Source organism: Bubalus bubalis, chromosome 9 (assembly GCF_019923935.1).
Source record: "Bubalus bubalis isolate 160015118507 breed Murrah chromosome 9, NDDB_SH_1, whole genome shotgun sequence".
Classification (NCBI taxonomy): Eukaryota; Metazoa; Chordata; class Mammalia; order Artiodactyla; family Bovidae; genus Bubalus; species Bubalus bubalis.
The window spans coordinates 51302578-51319170 of NC_059165.1; the positions used below are offsets into that span (position 1 = coordinate 51302578).

The following is a 16593-nucleotide window of genomic DNA, read 5'->3' on the forward strand; positions in this document are numbered from 1 at the left end:
TGTGGAAGAGTCAGAAGGAGAAGAACTGGAGTTTTCAAGGAAGAGGTATTTTGCTGTCTTCTCTGAGGTCATCCTTTTCCAGAAAACCTGCAACATCATTAAGGGATGCTCCCAGGGAGGAGGGCACACGACCCCAGCCACATCTGCCAGATTAGCCTTGACAGTCAGACTGCCCCATGCTTGGGATAAAGGGGGTTCACCTGTGCTGCTCTGCACCTTGACTCTCCAGCCCACAGGGCTGTCCAGGTAGAGGCCCTGACACTCCCCATCCAGCTTATGATCAGCAGCTAGGAAGCAAAAATGATAAAACGCCAACTTCAGTTAACACTCAAGTATGTGTCTGCAAAAAAATCCTTTCTGAGACTTCACCTTTCATCTCACCGTTTCCTCTTCATGCTGCTAACTTGCTCTGTGCTGTAGCAAATTGCTGTCTAGCTGGGGGTTGGGGCGTAGGCATGGGGTGGATGAGGGAGGGAAAGGGGGTGGGCTCCTGGGGAGTGGCTATAACTAAATTCCTTCGTTATTGTCTTCAAGTAAGAAGCAAAATAATGTCTTCTTGGTGCCTTGTTGTCTATCCGGTTTTCTCTTTGGTGTTCTATCAAGCTGCATTCCTACAGTTTGGCAACATAGAAGGGAAGTGAAACTGCTTATACTTTCTGCTTAACTGTTATACTAGGTTCAGATTAGGTTTCTTCTTTCCATTTCTTTTTCAGCTCACCCCAGAACATGTCTTAGGTAATAATAAAGTAATAATAATAATAATAATATAATGTATCAATAATAAGAGAAGGAACATCTAATGAGCTCCTTTCTGCTAGGCACTGTGGTGAGTGCTTTACATGGATCATCTATAACCCTCATAAAGTCCTTACAAGATAAGTACCAGATTTTGCCCTGCTTTCCAGATGAGCACACCTCCACTGGGAGGTCTGGTGACTAGTCCACGGTGACAGACCTGGGAACTGTGGGTCTGGAGTGGGAATGCTGGCAGTCAGTCTGACTCTAAACCCCATGGCCCTACATGTGTGCGACACAGTCCCTTATTGGGACTGACTGACTCCACGTCCCCATGTTGAGCCCTGTTCCAGGACAGAGCCGTGAGCAAGCCAAGGCTGGCCCCTGTCCTATGATGCCTGAGAGTGTCCCTCCCTGTAGGCCTGGGGCCTGGAGAGCAGCTAGGGACATGTCTACTCCAGAGTGAAACTCTGCCATGCACTTGCTGTATCTTCTGCTCCCGTTCACTTTCTGAGCCTCAATTTCCATCTTTAAACATTGCAGGGATTCAGACTGAAGATTAATCAGAAGGAAAGGCCTTTCCCTACTGATGTCTCAGTCTTCTCAGTATTCAACAGCCGGGAGTCACTGAATAACCAGCAACGGACCTTGGGGATCAGGTGTGTGAGCCAAAGAGATTAGTCTTTTGTTCCTGACCATCAGCAGGGGTGGCCCCACAGCGGGAGTGGCCCCAGTGGCAGGCAGTTTGACTTCCTCCCATTTCTAGCTGGAACCTGAAACACCACGCAGACAGGTTCCCATTTGTCCCGTAAGCTCAGCACTGCAGGCCCTTTACAGCTTCTCCGCACTTTCACAGCGGGATCTCTGAGCCTCTCCTAGTAGCTTGGGGAAAGGGATTCATTTTCTAGAAAAGGAAGCAGACTTTGTCACGGAAATTGATTTGCCCAAGAACACAGCATAAGCATATAAATGGGGCAGAAATGGGGGCTGAAAATATGCCAGGTCACTCCATCCTAGCTGAGTGCTTTCTTCCTCCTCTTCTTAACATTTATTTCTAAATATGCAAATTATGTTTAAGACTACATAAATGATGGGTTGTACAGATAACGTATTTATGCATGCCATCCCCATCTAATAATAATAAAATAATAAAAATCTAATAAGTAAAAATAATCAAATAATAAAGATACCACAAAATACCACTTGATACCAACTCAGTTCCACTCCCCTCCCAAGAAGTTACTGCCCTCCTCATCTGGCTTATATAATTTAAGAACATATTGTGTGTATTTATATGTGTCAAAATGTACATATACAAATGCATGGTTTTGGTTTGTTGTTATATATAAATAAGATGATGCAGTGTATAACTGCAACTTACCTTTGCTAAGGTATAGCTTCATGTCACAGCAATACGTGATTCCTCATTCTTTGAGTTGCGGTGTGTATCTCATACGATAGACATTGTCTAGTTTGCAGTGTTGTTTATGTTCTTACTGCATCTCACATCTGAGTGGGGTGTTTGAGGCCTGCATCAGAAAATCAGCAGCCTCTATTCTTCTGGGGCTGTGCTAACATATGAAGGTCAAGAAATTGTTTCAGGTTTAAGTGGCAGCAGGAACTCTGATAGGCAGCTTCCCTGGGCGGGGGTGGAGGCTGGGGATGGGGCTGTCTCAGATGGGCCTCGTGTGGTCTCCTTCCCTTTGAGGAACTAAGCCACTTTGCTAAGTTGCATGGGCTTTAGAGTCAGATTGCTTCCATCACTTCTTAGCAGTCTGTTTGTAAGCAAGATATTAAACCTATTAAACACTAGTTTCCCCAGCAGTAAGTAGGGAACTAATGATCATACATATTTTAAAGTGTTGGTATAAGGATATATATGGTCAGCACTTGGTAAAACATTTTAAAAATGTTTTCATCGTATCATTGTTATTGTTTAGTCACTAAGTCGCATCAAACTCTTTTATGACCCCATGGCCTGTAGCCTGCCAGGCTCCTCTGCCTGTGGGATTTTCGCAGACAAGAATACTGGAGTGGGTTACCACTTCCTCCTCCAGGGGATCTTTCCAACCCAGGGGTCAAACCTGTGTCTCCTGCATTGGCAGGTGGAGACACTGAGTCACTAGGGATACCCTCTTGGTATCATTGCTTCCTCATAATGGCCTCACCAGTTCTATCTCTGCTTCTTATCATCCTGGGATCCGGCCTAAGGAACAGAAGGTTGTAGTATGATTAGGTTAAAAAAAAAAAAAAAGATAATCCTTTCACAATAAAGGGGATAATGGTGGAAGCATTACTTCCACTTGCATCACATTGTCCAGTTTACTGAAAGCTCTCATTGGATCTTCACAACTGCCGTGTGGCATGGGTGTTAGTCCTTTCTACACGAGGAAACTGAGGCTCCAATCTAAGGGTTTTGACCAGCCACAGCACCCAGCAGTCATCTGATGGAGTCAGAATATGAGCCTGAGTTTTTTGATTCCAATATGAAGTTCCTTAGAATTGTGGCATCAGCTATTATTTGGAGATTGTTAGGACTCACACATCTGGCCTGATTCTCTAAAAGTGACATTAATTCAGTAATCTATCCATGAAACATTTCTTAAGGTCTTTAAAATAGCTGCCAGACACTGCACCAAGAGCTGGTTACACACAACTGAATGGACCAACAGGCAACTCCGCTATTGCAGGTAGGTACGGGCAAAGAACTTAGGGACCAAATCCTCCAGTCTGCAAACCAAGACTGGTTTTTACTTTTTAAAGTGATTGGAAAACAAGATATTTTGTGGCACTTTTGTGAAAATTATGTGAAATTCAGATTTGTTTCCAAAAATAAAGTTGTATTGTAACACAGCCATGCCCATTCCTTGAGGTTTCCTCTATGGCTGTTTTCACACAACAGCAAAACTGAGTGGTTGTCATTTTTGTTTGTCGTTCAGTTGCTAAGTCGTGTCTGACTCTTTGCAACCCCGTGGATTGTAGCCTGCCAGGATCCTGTCCATGGGATCTCCAGGCTAGAACACTGGAGTGGGTTGCCATTTCCTTCTCCAGGGGATCTTCCCAACCCAGGGATTGAACCCAGGTATCCTGCATTAGCAGGCTAGCTCTTTACCACTGAGCCACCAGAGTGGCTGTCATAGTTGAACCTAAAATATGTACTCTCTGCCCTGAACAGAAAAAGTGTGCTGACAGCTGCTTTAGGGCACTCACTGTCCAGCCTTTCATTCTACGGACAATTTGCCTTCAATGGTAGGCATCTTCCAAGTTTTGTTTTTCAGTTGTTCCAGTCTGGGGATCTTGAATGATTTAAGTGCTCCCTGCTGTACATCTGCTTGTTCTAAGAGTGGATCAGGTGAGACATTGAGACACAGTAAACCAACAAAAAGTTAGAGAGCAGCGGCCTCTAGTGGCTTTAAATCTAAGCATTTTACTTCAGTCCCTCAGTCGTGTCCAATTCCTTGTGACCCCATGGATTGCAGCACGCCAGGCTTCCCTGTCCATCACCAGCCTCCGGAGCTTATTCCAACTCATGTCCACTGAGTCGGTGATGCCATCCAACTGTCTCATCTTCTGTCGAACCTTCTCCTCCCGCCTTCAGTCTTTCCTAGCATCAGGGTCTTCGCAAATGAGTCAGTTCATTCCATCAGGTGGCCAGAATATTGGAGTTTCAGCTTCAGCATCAATCCTTCTAATGAATATTCAGGACTGATTTCCTTTAGGAAGGACTGGTTGGATCTTGCAGTCCAAGGCACTCTCAAGAGTCTTCTCCAACGCCACAATTCACAAGCATTAATTCTTCAGCACTCAGCTATTCTTTATACTCCAAATCTCACATCCATACATGACTACTGGAAAAACCAAAGCTTTGACTAGATGAACATTTGTTGGCAAAGTAATGTCTCTGCGTTTCAATATGCTGTCTAGGTTGGTCGTAACTTTTCTTCCAAGGAGCAAGTGTCTTATAATTTCATGGTTTCAGTCACCATCTGCTGTGATTTTGGAGCCCCCCAAAATAAAGTCTGTCACTGTTTCCATTGTTTCCCCATCTATTTGCCATGAAGTGATGGGACCAGATGCCATGATCTTAAGTTTTCTGAATGTTAAGTTTTAAGCCAAAAGCATTACTTAGATTTGGTTGTTTATGCTTCCCTGGTGGCTCTTGGGGCTTCCCTTGTGGCTCAGCTGGTCAAGAATCCACCCACAATGCGGGAGACCTGGGTTTGATTCCTGGGTTTGGAAGATCCCCTGGAGAAGGGAAAGGCTACCCATTCAGTATTCTGGCCTGGAGAATTCAATGGACTGTATAGACCATGGGGTTGCAAAGAGTCAAGACACGACTGAGCAACTTTCACTGGTGGCTCAGATAGTAAAAGAATTCGCCTACAATGTAGGAGACCTGGGTTCGATCCCTGGGTCAGGAAGATCCCCTAGAGAAGAGAATGCTACCCACTCCGGTATTGTTGCCTGGAGAAATTCCATGGACAGAGGAGCCTGGCAGGCTACAGTCAAGATGGTTGCAGAGTTGGAAATGCCTGAGAAACTAACATACACATACACATGTTATGGTCACAGTGAAAAAACAGGTTTAGATGAGTCTTGGCTGAGTTGGGGGCTCTGTATTACTCTGAAATCTCTAGAACGTCCTGTAATTTGTTTCCCACCTTTTAGTGGTCACAGGTCTCACCTGGAGAGTGGAATACACTCTTAGAAGAGAGGTAGATGAGTTAAAAACAAGGTAATGAAGAGATGACTGAATGCGGCACCATTCTTGTAATATAAATAGGCAAATTTAATTACAGTCTTAAGAAACTGATTTAACAGTGTTAGTAAATACTTGCCAACACCTTGTCTTTCTTTAAGTATTAATGATGAAGACAGAGGCAGCCTGGTAGGAATCAGACACTAGAATTCTTGTCCAGCTTGACCTTAATCCGCCCCTGACCATGGGAAGCCATTTTCCCTCTAGGCTTCAATTAATCCCCTGTAAATGAAGGGGTTGGACACTTAACACCTCATACAGACTGTAATTACATATTCTATTTGGAAAGAGATTATAAAATATTCCCACAGACCTTCAGTTTGTGTAGTTTGTTGCGGTTACTCAGCTAGAAACTGGCAAAGCCAGCACCCAAATGCAGGTGTTGCTCTAAAGCTTTTTTTGCCTTCATCCTGGACACTGTGATACTGCATTTATCACTGCTGTGTATCAGGTAAATTTCTCTCGAGAAAGGATATTTCCCGAAGACAAGGCATCTGGGGAAATTCTGCTGCTCTCAGTGTTCTATCAAAAAGAGGTCTGTGAGTTCAACATTTTGCAGCCACAGAACTTTTAAAAAAGTGATCAGAAATTGGATTACACTAAAATGTTACTTAGACACAACTCTACATATTTCTTTGCTGTGTAGTATTTGCTCCTCTTCTTTAAAATGAGCGATTCAGTTCCAAGGCAAGAAAAACATTTTTAATAAACTTTTATTTTTATATTCAAGATAAAGCATATACACAACTGAATATGGAAATAAATAACTAGAAATGCTTTGGAAACTTTTCCATTTCCCCCTCAAACTCATAAGTCTTTTTTTAACTTCATTTTAAGAAATACGGCAACTATAATACCAAGAGAAAAAAGAACCACAACTTTGTACAGAAACATATGACTATAAGGTTTAGCTGGAGTTTTAATAAACACAAAAGAGCACAAGACAAAAAGACTCTTCAACAGATTTACTCAAACAGCTTCGCTCGAGAAGAAAAAGGCACAGATTTAAGGGGATGACAGTGATTATTAAGAATATAGTAAATGGGGGCTCAGCCAAAAATTGATACTTTATGAACTAAGTCTGGAAAAATGAACAAAATGAACTCTTTCCAATTACCTGCCTTCATTAAAATGAACTTTTAAATTAAATTGTATAAACATATGATATAAAGCTGGTACTTAGGAAGTATCTTTGTATATCTCCTCTATGTACAAATCTTTGTATACAACTTCAATGTTCCTGATACATTTTCTATACACCAAAATGAGCCCGGGCCTCCCAACTGAACACCCCCAAGTCTCTGTGGGGCTTGTTGGCAGCTGGACGGCCCCAGCAGCACTCCCAGGACAGCTAGAGAGAAGAGGGCCAGTTAAATGTAGTCATCTTCAACAGGCTCTCCATTGACGTCACAATAGTGGATAAAGATCGCCACTACTCGCTGAAACACACCCTTCTTCATCTGACGCATCTCTGAAATTTCCTCTCCTATTGTTTCCATACAGATGTCTGCAGACAGCTGCCCTTTCCTTCGAGGAGCATAGATGGTGCCTTGGAAAGTAGAAAGCAAAGGGGAAACAAGATTATCAAAATCATTTGGGAAGCTACTCTGATTAAGCTGGTCCATGAGATATGCCTGTATACTCTCATGCAGTGTACTGATGTATGTTTAGCTCATTGAACAGGTTCCCATCAGTGTGGTTATAATACTATTTTTGATGCCAAAAAGAGTGCATATGATTAAAGGCCCAAGGAGAAAATGCACCAGAGATGTAAGTCATATATATGTACATTTAGTTTATGAAATCTACTTCCTCTTAAAATCTACACCTAAACTGTTAAGTTCCCACAAGCTACCCAACAAGCAGCAGTTCATAATTAACAGAATAATTAGTATAAGTGGAACAATTTTGAAACAATATAATTGACCAATTCTTTAATAGAGTAACAAGATCATCAACATTTAGGTTAAAAAAAAAAAAAAAAACAAAACTAGGCAGGAAAATCTGTCTGAAGGGCTCCTTCCTACATATCCCTAATTAAGTCAATGATTCCCTACTGTATGCATTTAGAGCTATTCTGTTTTTTGAGCAAGGGGAGAACCAAATAATAATAAAAAGCAAAAACGTTTATGTGGGAAGTGATTAAAAGCTGCACTGCTTGTAACGCAAACAAAATACTCAGGATCTAGCTCTCAAACTAGAGAATAAAAATCAAGTCAGGTCATAATTACTTTCTTCATCATCCTCAAAATCGTATCTGGCAAAGCTGTTAGGTTCTGCTGCCCGTAGTGATCTCAACCAAGGGAAGTCTGAAATCATGGAATACGGTGCTCCGTCCACAACACCTAGAAGAAGACAGATCAACAGTGCTACTGGTGGGGAAGTAAGGATAGGGCCAAATGCTATGCATTTCAAAAGCAGCACCAGAGCTATGGATTCCAATTCTAGCTCTGCTACTACTTGGTCATGTGATTTTGATCATCCTTGGCTTTCATTAAGCCTCAGTTCTCTCCCTTTATGTGTGTGTATACGTGTTTATAAAGGGAGAGAAACTGAGGCTTGTGTGTGTATACATGTTTATTGGAGAAGGCAATGGCACCCCACTCCAGTACTCTTGCCTGGAAAATCCGACGGACGGAGGAGCCTGGAAGGCTACAGTCCATGGGGTCGCTGAGGGTCGGACACGACTGAGCGACTTCACTTTCACTTTCCTGCCTTGGAGAAGGAAATGGCAACCCACTCCAGTGTTCTTGCCTGGAGAATCCCAGGGACGGGGGAGCCTGGTTGGCTGCCGTCTCTGGGGTCGCAGAGAGTCGGACACGACTGAAGCGACTTAGCAGCAGTAGCAGCAGCATACGTGTTTATACACAAATAAAGAGGCTAACACAGGTTCCCTCAAGTCACTGCAACTCAAGCTGTATCAAGTTTCAATTTCTTTTACTTTTTGTTTCAATACTGTTGATTATTTTAGAGATGGCAGACTCATACAGGGAGAGCAATATTTATCTCATCCCTGCTACCTGCAGATATTTAATATTCCCATTACTTTGACAAACTGTAAGGCTCCTACTCCTATCTTCCCTAAGACATGTCTCTCCATCTAGTTAGTTAACAGCTATTTAGCTTTCCAACCATTTATAAACAAGTGCTCACCTTCTAAAGTATAGATTTCTCTACCCCAGGGATACTTAGGGTACTTCTTTAAGTCATCTTCACTTCGTGTGGCTTCAGGGAAGAATTCATACTTAATGAGCTCTCTGGAGGCAACAAGAAAAATTAAAAAATTATAAAACTGAAAAAAAAGTTGGGATATAAGTTAGAAAGAAAATGTCAAAATGTGTCTTGCCTCGATTCTAATGAAGATCTCAAACAAAATATTAAAATAACAAATGCATAAAGACCGATGGATATATTCTGATGATATAAACATCACAGTTTTGGACTTCCCTGGTGGTCCACGCTAAGCTGCTAAGTTGTGTCTGTTTGCTACCCCATGGACAGTAACCCATCAGGCTCCTCTGTCTGTAGGATTTTCCAGGCAAGAATACTGGAGTGGGTTGGCAGTCCAGTGGTTAAGAATCCATCTGCTAATGCAGAAGACATGGGTTCAATCCCTGTTCCAAGAAGATTCCACATACCATAAGGCAACTAAGCCGGTGGGCCCCAACTACTGGAGCCAACGTGCTCTGGAGCCCGTGCTCCAGAGCGAAAGAAGCCACCCTAATAAGAAGGCTGTGCACCACAGTGAAGAGTAGCCCCTGCTCACTGCAACTAGAGAAAGCCCATGCACAGCAACAAAGACCTAGTGGAGCCGAAAATAAATAATTTTTTTTGTTTTTAAACGCAAGTTTTTTAAGATCTTTAATTTGACCTCTTTTAAACATGTGGGGCTTCCCTTATAGCTCAGTTGTTAAAGAGTCTGCCTACAATGCAGGAGACCTGGGTTTGACACCTGGGTCAGGAAGATCCCCTGGAGAAGGAAATGGCAACCCACTCCAGTAGTCTTGCCTGGAGAATCCCATGGACAGAGGAGCCTGGCAGGCTACAGTCCACGGGGTCTCAAGAGTCGGACACTACTTAGCGACTAAACCACCACAACCAACCAAACATGCTGTAGGCTAAAGGCGTGAAACTAAAGGTACATGCACAGCCTGTTCTTGTGGTTTTTAAGTTTGAAAATAAAAAGTTACAAACACATGTATGCATTTCAGTTTTAAGTCTTATTTCCCTCATTTTTTTCACATATTTCACGTGTGTCAGTGCCTGAAAAGCCTGGATGAAATCATTTAAAATAAAAAACAATTAGGATTTGTTTCTGGGTGTCCTTGCTCCTCGGAATGATACAGAAGGCTGTCAGGGCTGCAGATTACTTACTGGTTAATGTTTGCTATCGTGTCCATCCAGCTGCGAATGCGCACCTTGTTCCGGACATTGGGAGGGTTACTGAATTCATGGATAATACAGATATGATAAGGGTAGGGACCACTAAACAGCTTCTGCTCCAATGTTAGTGTGTCCACCTGTGGAAAATACCAGAGAGGATTTGGAACCAAGGAAGAGAATGCCTTAGCAATCTATCTCCTCGGCTTGAACAATCTTTCCTTGGGACCTCAGTTTTTGAATCTTTGGCTGATTTGAAAATCAAATAGTCACATTCTGCCCTGAACACAACTTGCCATGCTAGGAATAAGGCTAAGCAAATTCATCTGTCTAGCAAGCTCAACAATTTACATCTCACTGTTGTATAAACGCACATTGTAAACCAGAGAATCTGGATTTAGGTAACTGATCCCAGCAATTCACTTCTGAGTATGTCCTTTAGAGGTTTAAAGACAATATATTATAGAACTGTGAGTGTAGAACCATACACCTCATTCTAACTGGACTACTGTCCATTCCTAAAGGCAGAACACATTTCCTTGCTTCCTTGTAGCTTTTGTTCACACTGCATCCCTAGTATACTTATGAAATCCCACTTTGCCATCTTAATGACATCCATGTCTACCTCCTTCGTGGAAAGGCAAATTTCTCAAGGGAAGGATGATGACCTGGGTATTTTTCAGCCCCAGCAAATTATAAACACTCCACAAGTAATCTGTGTACTGAAATGACTCTTTTCAGGCCAGGTTCAAACACTGACTGAAAACACTGATTGTTTAAAGGTTACTATTTCCTTTAAACGTTCTTTTGACATCAAGCAGTTTTACATGCAATGCTACTCTTTTTCCCTCAGTTTTACTGAGAAATAATTGACACACATCACTGTATACACTTAAGGTATATAGCACGATGATTTAGTAATATATACATTGTGAAATTTTACCACAAAAGGTTCAGCTAACAGCCATCATCTCATATGGATACTATAAAATGTTTACTCTTAATAATGATAATGGTAATAACAGCAACTATCATTTGATTGCTTGGTATATGCCAGAAACTGTGCTAGCACTTAACATGTATTAATTTAACCATTACAGTAACTGCAGGTTTTTATTATTCTAATTTTAGAGATGAAGAAACTAAAACACAGAAGTCAAGCAATCTGCTACAGATCAGTGAACCAGAACTGGAACCAGGAAGTCTGAAACCAGAGTCTGCTGTTTATCACAGGCAACTTTTAGTAAGTATAAAAACTTGTTGAAAAACAACTCTCTTCATCATATAACTTGCTAAAAGTCTCACAATGATCTATTAGAGAAGCATTGATGCAGAAAACTGCAAGATAGTCTAGGTTGGTTAAAAAATTGGAGAATCCAAAGAAACATTACTGTGGATTCAGCAAATGAATAAAAGCCAATTTTAAAAAGGCTGAAGACTAAAAAAAGGATGAGTGCAATATGTCATCACCAAAAAGAAGCAGACCTCGTTACCTGCTGCATGGGGCGTAGGTATATGATACGGTTTCTCTCAGGAGGCATCCTTAGTATCTGGTCTAGTACCTGATCCATATTCAGTTTCTTGCACTGTGCATAATCAAATCGGTTTACGATTGGTGCATTTTCTACTTTTAAATGTTTCAGTACCCTGCATCTTGTAGCTACAAAATGAAAACAAAGGTAAGATCTACAAATAATTTATACAAAATAACAGAGCAACGAATATAGCCTATTTGGAATCCTCTTTGGAGGACTGGCACATCTTTCATTAGCATAAAATACTGCAGATAAAAACATATTTAACACAGGCCAAGTATTATTATACAGGACAAGTGACTGTCATCAAAATGACTTGAAAATACGATTCTGTCCCATTCAAAGGAGGACTGTCACCCTCATGCTAGAAGGGAGGTGAAGGTACCTTTTCCTATCTAAGATGTTACTGATAAGAAATTCAAGTCTCAGAGAATGACTTGCCTAAATACAGGAACTGTTTAGAAAATGTTTATTGAAGAGGATGAATGATAGCAACTATTGACCTATACAACTTTATGGGTAATGGTTCACATGTTATCTTTCATTTGCCCATAGGGAATAAGCAGTGTTGATTTCACTTCTTATCACAGTATAAAACCAGAACCTTTAAAAAAAAAAAAAAAACAAAAACTCAGAAATATTTGGATACTTTGGTCTAAAGTTGTACAGTCCAGTATGGTAGTCACTAGATACCTGGAGCTATTTAAATTTAAATTAACTAAAATGTAATAAAACAATTTAGTTCTTCAGACACTAGTCACAGTTCAAATGTTCAAAAGTCACAAGTAGCCAGTCGTTACATATAAAACAACAGAGATACAGAATATTCCATCACTGCAGAAAGTACTACTTAAAGTGCTGCTCTGAAACATAATTAAATATTCTTCCCATTTAACATACAAATGTGAGGTTATAGAGAAAAGTAAATGTGACACATTTAACTACAGTAAGATACCAATTTCAGAAAAAAATACCCCCCCTTTTTTTTTTTTTTTTTATCTCACATATCATATACATATATGTAAGCATGTATCAATCACTCCATTAAACCTTAGCAAATGCTTTATAAAGTGAGTATAATTATGTACATTTTACAGACAGAAAAAAATCAATGCAGAACACATAAGCTGCACAAAGCAAGAAACAAGTCAGTTCTTAATGATTTTACATGGATAGTATCAAAAACAATTTTGAGTATAATGGAAAAATAAACAGATAATGCATGAGGCATACTATGTATCTGAAGCTTTTAACTCATACATTTTCAATTTAAAAATTTTAAACTTTTAATAACTCACTTATTTGCTCAGAGATAAATATGTATATTAAAAAGACATGAGAAATGTACTGGAAGGATCTATATTAAATACACAACCAGAGGTAATGGGAGCCAATGGGACTGGCAGTGAGGGACAGATGGGACTGGAAAGAAAAGTAGGGCCTGGACTAAGGGTGATGTGCCACGAACTGAGGTTATGATTGATGGTATCACATCCAGAGCAGTCAAGCACTTAAGGCCCAGTCACCACTCCCTCTGTAAACACACACGTAAAGACATGTCCAACACCACAGCTAGAAAATAGCAAAGAAGGATTCAAGGTGAGGCCTACTTGACTCCAAAGCCCAAAAATGCTGTTGACTTAACCTCTGTTGGATCAAGTTGCAATTATCTTGAGGAGGAAACTGGAGGAGAGTCTATATTAAAAGATAAACTAAGTCTCCACACATGACCCCTTGCAAATACTACAGAGTTGAGAACTACAGAATGAGGACAGAATTAGAAAAATCTAACTGATTCTTTTGAAAAAGCAATACAGTAATGTTATTATAGTATTTATAAGACTTTAATCCTTTAAGCTCAGTCAGATGCTGTAGTATGACATGGGCCTAAGTACATACCATGGATGAACATCATCTTGGGACAGTCTTTCAGCACTAGATCTGTGATTCCACAGTTGGTCATAGTGACTCCAACAAGATTTTTGGATTTTAATACAAGGACCTACAAGGAAAAAAATTTAAAAGATGTACCTTCTAGAGTATGTACTTTTTCTTTAAAAAAACAAAACTTGAATGTTTTCACTGGCACAGTTGAGAAGCAACTACTATCAATCTCTTCTCTTTAGGGCAAAGAAAATATGTAAAGACGGAAACTTTAGTTCCTTTACGTTATTCAGGAACTTGGCAGGACTGAAAGGTAAGTGAAGGTTTTCCCCTTCACCTGCACATGGTCATCCTCAATCACAGGATCACTGGTACTGGTGGACTTATCTGCTGTCCGCTTCCGCTTCATGGCATGACGTGGCTTTGTTTTGGCAACTTCTAAAAAAGGCGAGAGGAAATTAAAATTTTAGCTTTGTTGTCTTTCCTTCAAAGAGAACACATTCAAATGCATAGGTATAAACTCCATTAAGGCAACTCTCAATTCTACTACTTGATTCTCAAAGGAATACAAACAGACTGCCATTTCCAAATGACTTCCAAAATATGATAACCTTCCACTGTCTCAAACGTACCAACATCAAATATACACTGTGCTCTTCACACCTGGGCCATTCCAACAGTCTAATCAACATTCTCATCTCTAGACACTCAACCCATCCTAAATACTACTGGTAAGATTAAACTCACAGATTTCCTGCTAAACAACTTTAAATCATTGACTGCCGCTTAGGGAATACATATTGATGCCTGACATTTGGAGCTATACTTTAGCCCCAACCTTTCTCAATTTTACCCTATGGGTATGCCATACCCTAGTCATCTCCTATTGCCAATGGCTCTGAAGTCATTGATCATTTTAGCTTTTCCTGCCCACCTTTCCTGACTTCAATTTATGAAATACTATCCATCCCTGAAAGGTCCAACTTAAATGCTACCTGCTCTAATAAGTCACCTGGATCCCCAAACATCTGGTTCTATAATTCCCTGTATATGTTTTATTTCTCCATTTAAACTAAAAGCTCCTTGAAGACAACAACATTGTCTTATTTCATCTTCGTATCAACGTCAGCTGCTAACGATGAGCTAAAATGAACATTTATTGAATGAAATGGCACTCAGTATTCACTGAATGATTGACAGCATCACAGATACATCAATGGAGTAACAATAATAGCAAATATTTACTGAGCGCTTACTGTGTGTCAGGCACTTTTCTCAGGGTTTTACTTATATTAACTAATTTATTCCTGTTAACAGCCCTCTGAGATAGATTATTCTCCTTGCTGTAGAAATAAGTAAACTCAGACATGGAAAAAGAAAACAGTTTACCAAGGTATTTACGACTGTGCTAGAAAACCTGCAATTACTTATCTGCCAAAGCCTGCCTGCTGCTGCTGCTACGTCACTTCAGTCGTGTCCGACTCTGTGCAACCCCATAGATGGCAGCCCACCAGGCTCCCCCATCCCTGGGATTCTCCAGGCAAGAACACTGGAGTGGGTTGCCATTTCCTTCTCCAATGCTTCACTTTCACTTTCAAACCCTGCCTAGTAAGGCTCTAATTCATTTACTAGAATTGTTCTAAAACATTATAGTTTCGTTATATAATCATCAAATATCATGTTGATATTATTTAAGTACAAGTTCAAAATTCATCTCAAAAACTTAACAAGCACATATATTTTCCAAGACAAGACACTAAATCACTGTCTTCATTTACAGTCATTCTGTGGCAGAGCACATACTGAATGAAGTAAGGCTGATATTTATTAATTAAATCCCACCATATTGCACACTACTACTAGATTATAAACATTCCACTTGGTAACTCTCTCACTTCTAACTTGAAAGACCACAAAGAAAGGGAAACAGAGTACAAATACTGAAAATTCCCAAAGGCCTGGGGTTATACAGGAACTCTATACAACCAGTTCAAGTGGTTTTTTCTCTTTTCAATATACCAGAACTCTTTCCTCTACCACTCAAAATCTTCGTGAAATATTATGCAAAACAACTGAAGACGGCTACTTTGGTTGAAGCCTAGAAGGGAGTCCAAGAGTTTTTACCTATCAAACTTCCTCCAAGGACTTTGAACCCAAGCAAAAACCCTGGGTTTCTGGAAAAGAAAACTACTGATACACTGAAGGCCGGCTTACACAGTACTCCTGAAGGAGCTTCATGAATAACCTAATCATCTTCACTGACAGGGAATCTAACAGCAGCACCATTTCATACAACAGCCAAGTTTCACACACCTGTTTCAACCAATAGGAAGTCCTGGTTCCCTCTCCCAGCACCACAAAAGCAACAACAGGGTTGCTTTCACTCCTTCATCACAGTGTCCAAATAAGGCTCTTCTATCAGCACTCTCCTTTCATGCTCCAGTCTTCAACCTCTCACCGTCATGGATTGTTTCCCTCCCCTACTCTTCAACTGATCAGAATATGGTGCTCAAAGTTAAATTTCCTATTCTCCTGAGTACCCAAATTGGCAGTTTGTTTTCTAAGAAAAATTATAAAATTAAGTCACATTTTATATGTAGATAATCTTGAAAAACAAATGCTTCCCAATGTAAAAAGAAAACAGAGTTCATTGTGCTTTTTTCTTATGCCTCCTTCTTTGTTTAGGGACAATCTTTAGTGATTTTATACATCCACCAGCATCAACATACCTCAGATGATGGCTCCTACCACTTATTAAGTTCATAATTATTCACTCAAGACCCATACCATGTAAGACATGTGCTAGAAGCTGGGAATATTATGGTGAGCAAGCAGACACTGTCCCTGCCCTCTTGGAGCTCATAGTCTATTGGAAAAATAGACAGTAAAACACGGAATTACAATACACAGTGTAATTGACATTAGTGGAGATGCTACAGAAACACAGAAAAGTAGACCAATGCAGTTATGGGTGTTAAGGAAGAGGTTAGTATTCATGAGAACCGTATCATACTCATCCTAAATGCCATTCTTTGACAATCCAGTTAGTTATTTTTATATTTATTTTATAAAGCATTATACAATGAGGAGAAAAAGAACAACTTACAGGCATTTATTCCCAATATAGGAAATCACAAGACAAATAACTACTTCTAACATGGTTTTAACACTACATAGGGCCGTAAATAAAAAACCAAATTAAAAACTCAAATATTTTCTTTGAAGTGATTTTAAAAATATCTGTAACACTCAGTCATGTTTGTTCCTTTATTGGTTTGGACTTTTCTCCTTAAAACTTTT

The 16593-nt window shown here is 40.2% G+C and overlaps 1 protein-coding gene and 1 long non-coding RNA gene across 9 annotated transcripts in view; one reads left to right on the plus strand and one right to left on the minus strand.

The window, feature by feature from the left end:
* Positions 1–507: 507 nt before the first annotated feature.
* Positions 508–13600, plus strand: LOC123335045. Its single transcript, XR_006553317.2, has 3 exons — positions 508–1394; positions 11006–11117; positions 13536–13600. It is a non-coding gene; the product is annotated as an uncharacterized LOC123335045 (long non-coding RNA).
* Positions 6190–16593, minus strand: part of FBXO38 (F-box protein 38) — a 65544-nt gene continuing 55140 nt past the window's right edge. For all 8 annotated transcript variants that reach the window (XM_025292455.3, XM_006052692.4, XM_006052691.4 and 5 more), the window contains 7 exons: positions 13631–13731; positions 13309–13411; positions 11368–11534; positions 9869–10014; positions 8648–8751; positions 7726–7839; positions 6190–7043 (listed from right to left, as the gene is read on the minus strand). In XM_025292455.3, the coding sequence (XP_025148240.1) occupies positions 6865–7043; positions 7726–7839; positions 8648–8751; positions 9869–10014; positions 11368–11534; positions 13309–13411; positions 13631–13731 (914 nt within the window). In that variant the 3' untranslated portion in view covers positions 6190–6864. The remainder of the gene's footprint in view (positions 7044–7725; positions 7840–8647; positions 8752–9868; positions 10015–11367; positions 11535–13308; positions 13412–13630; positions 13732–16593) is intronic.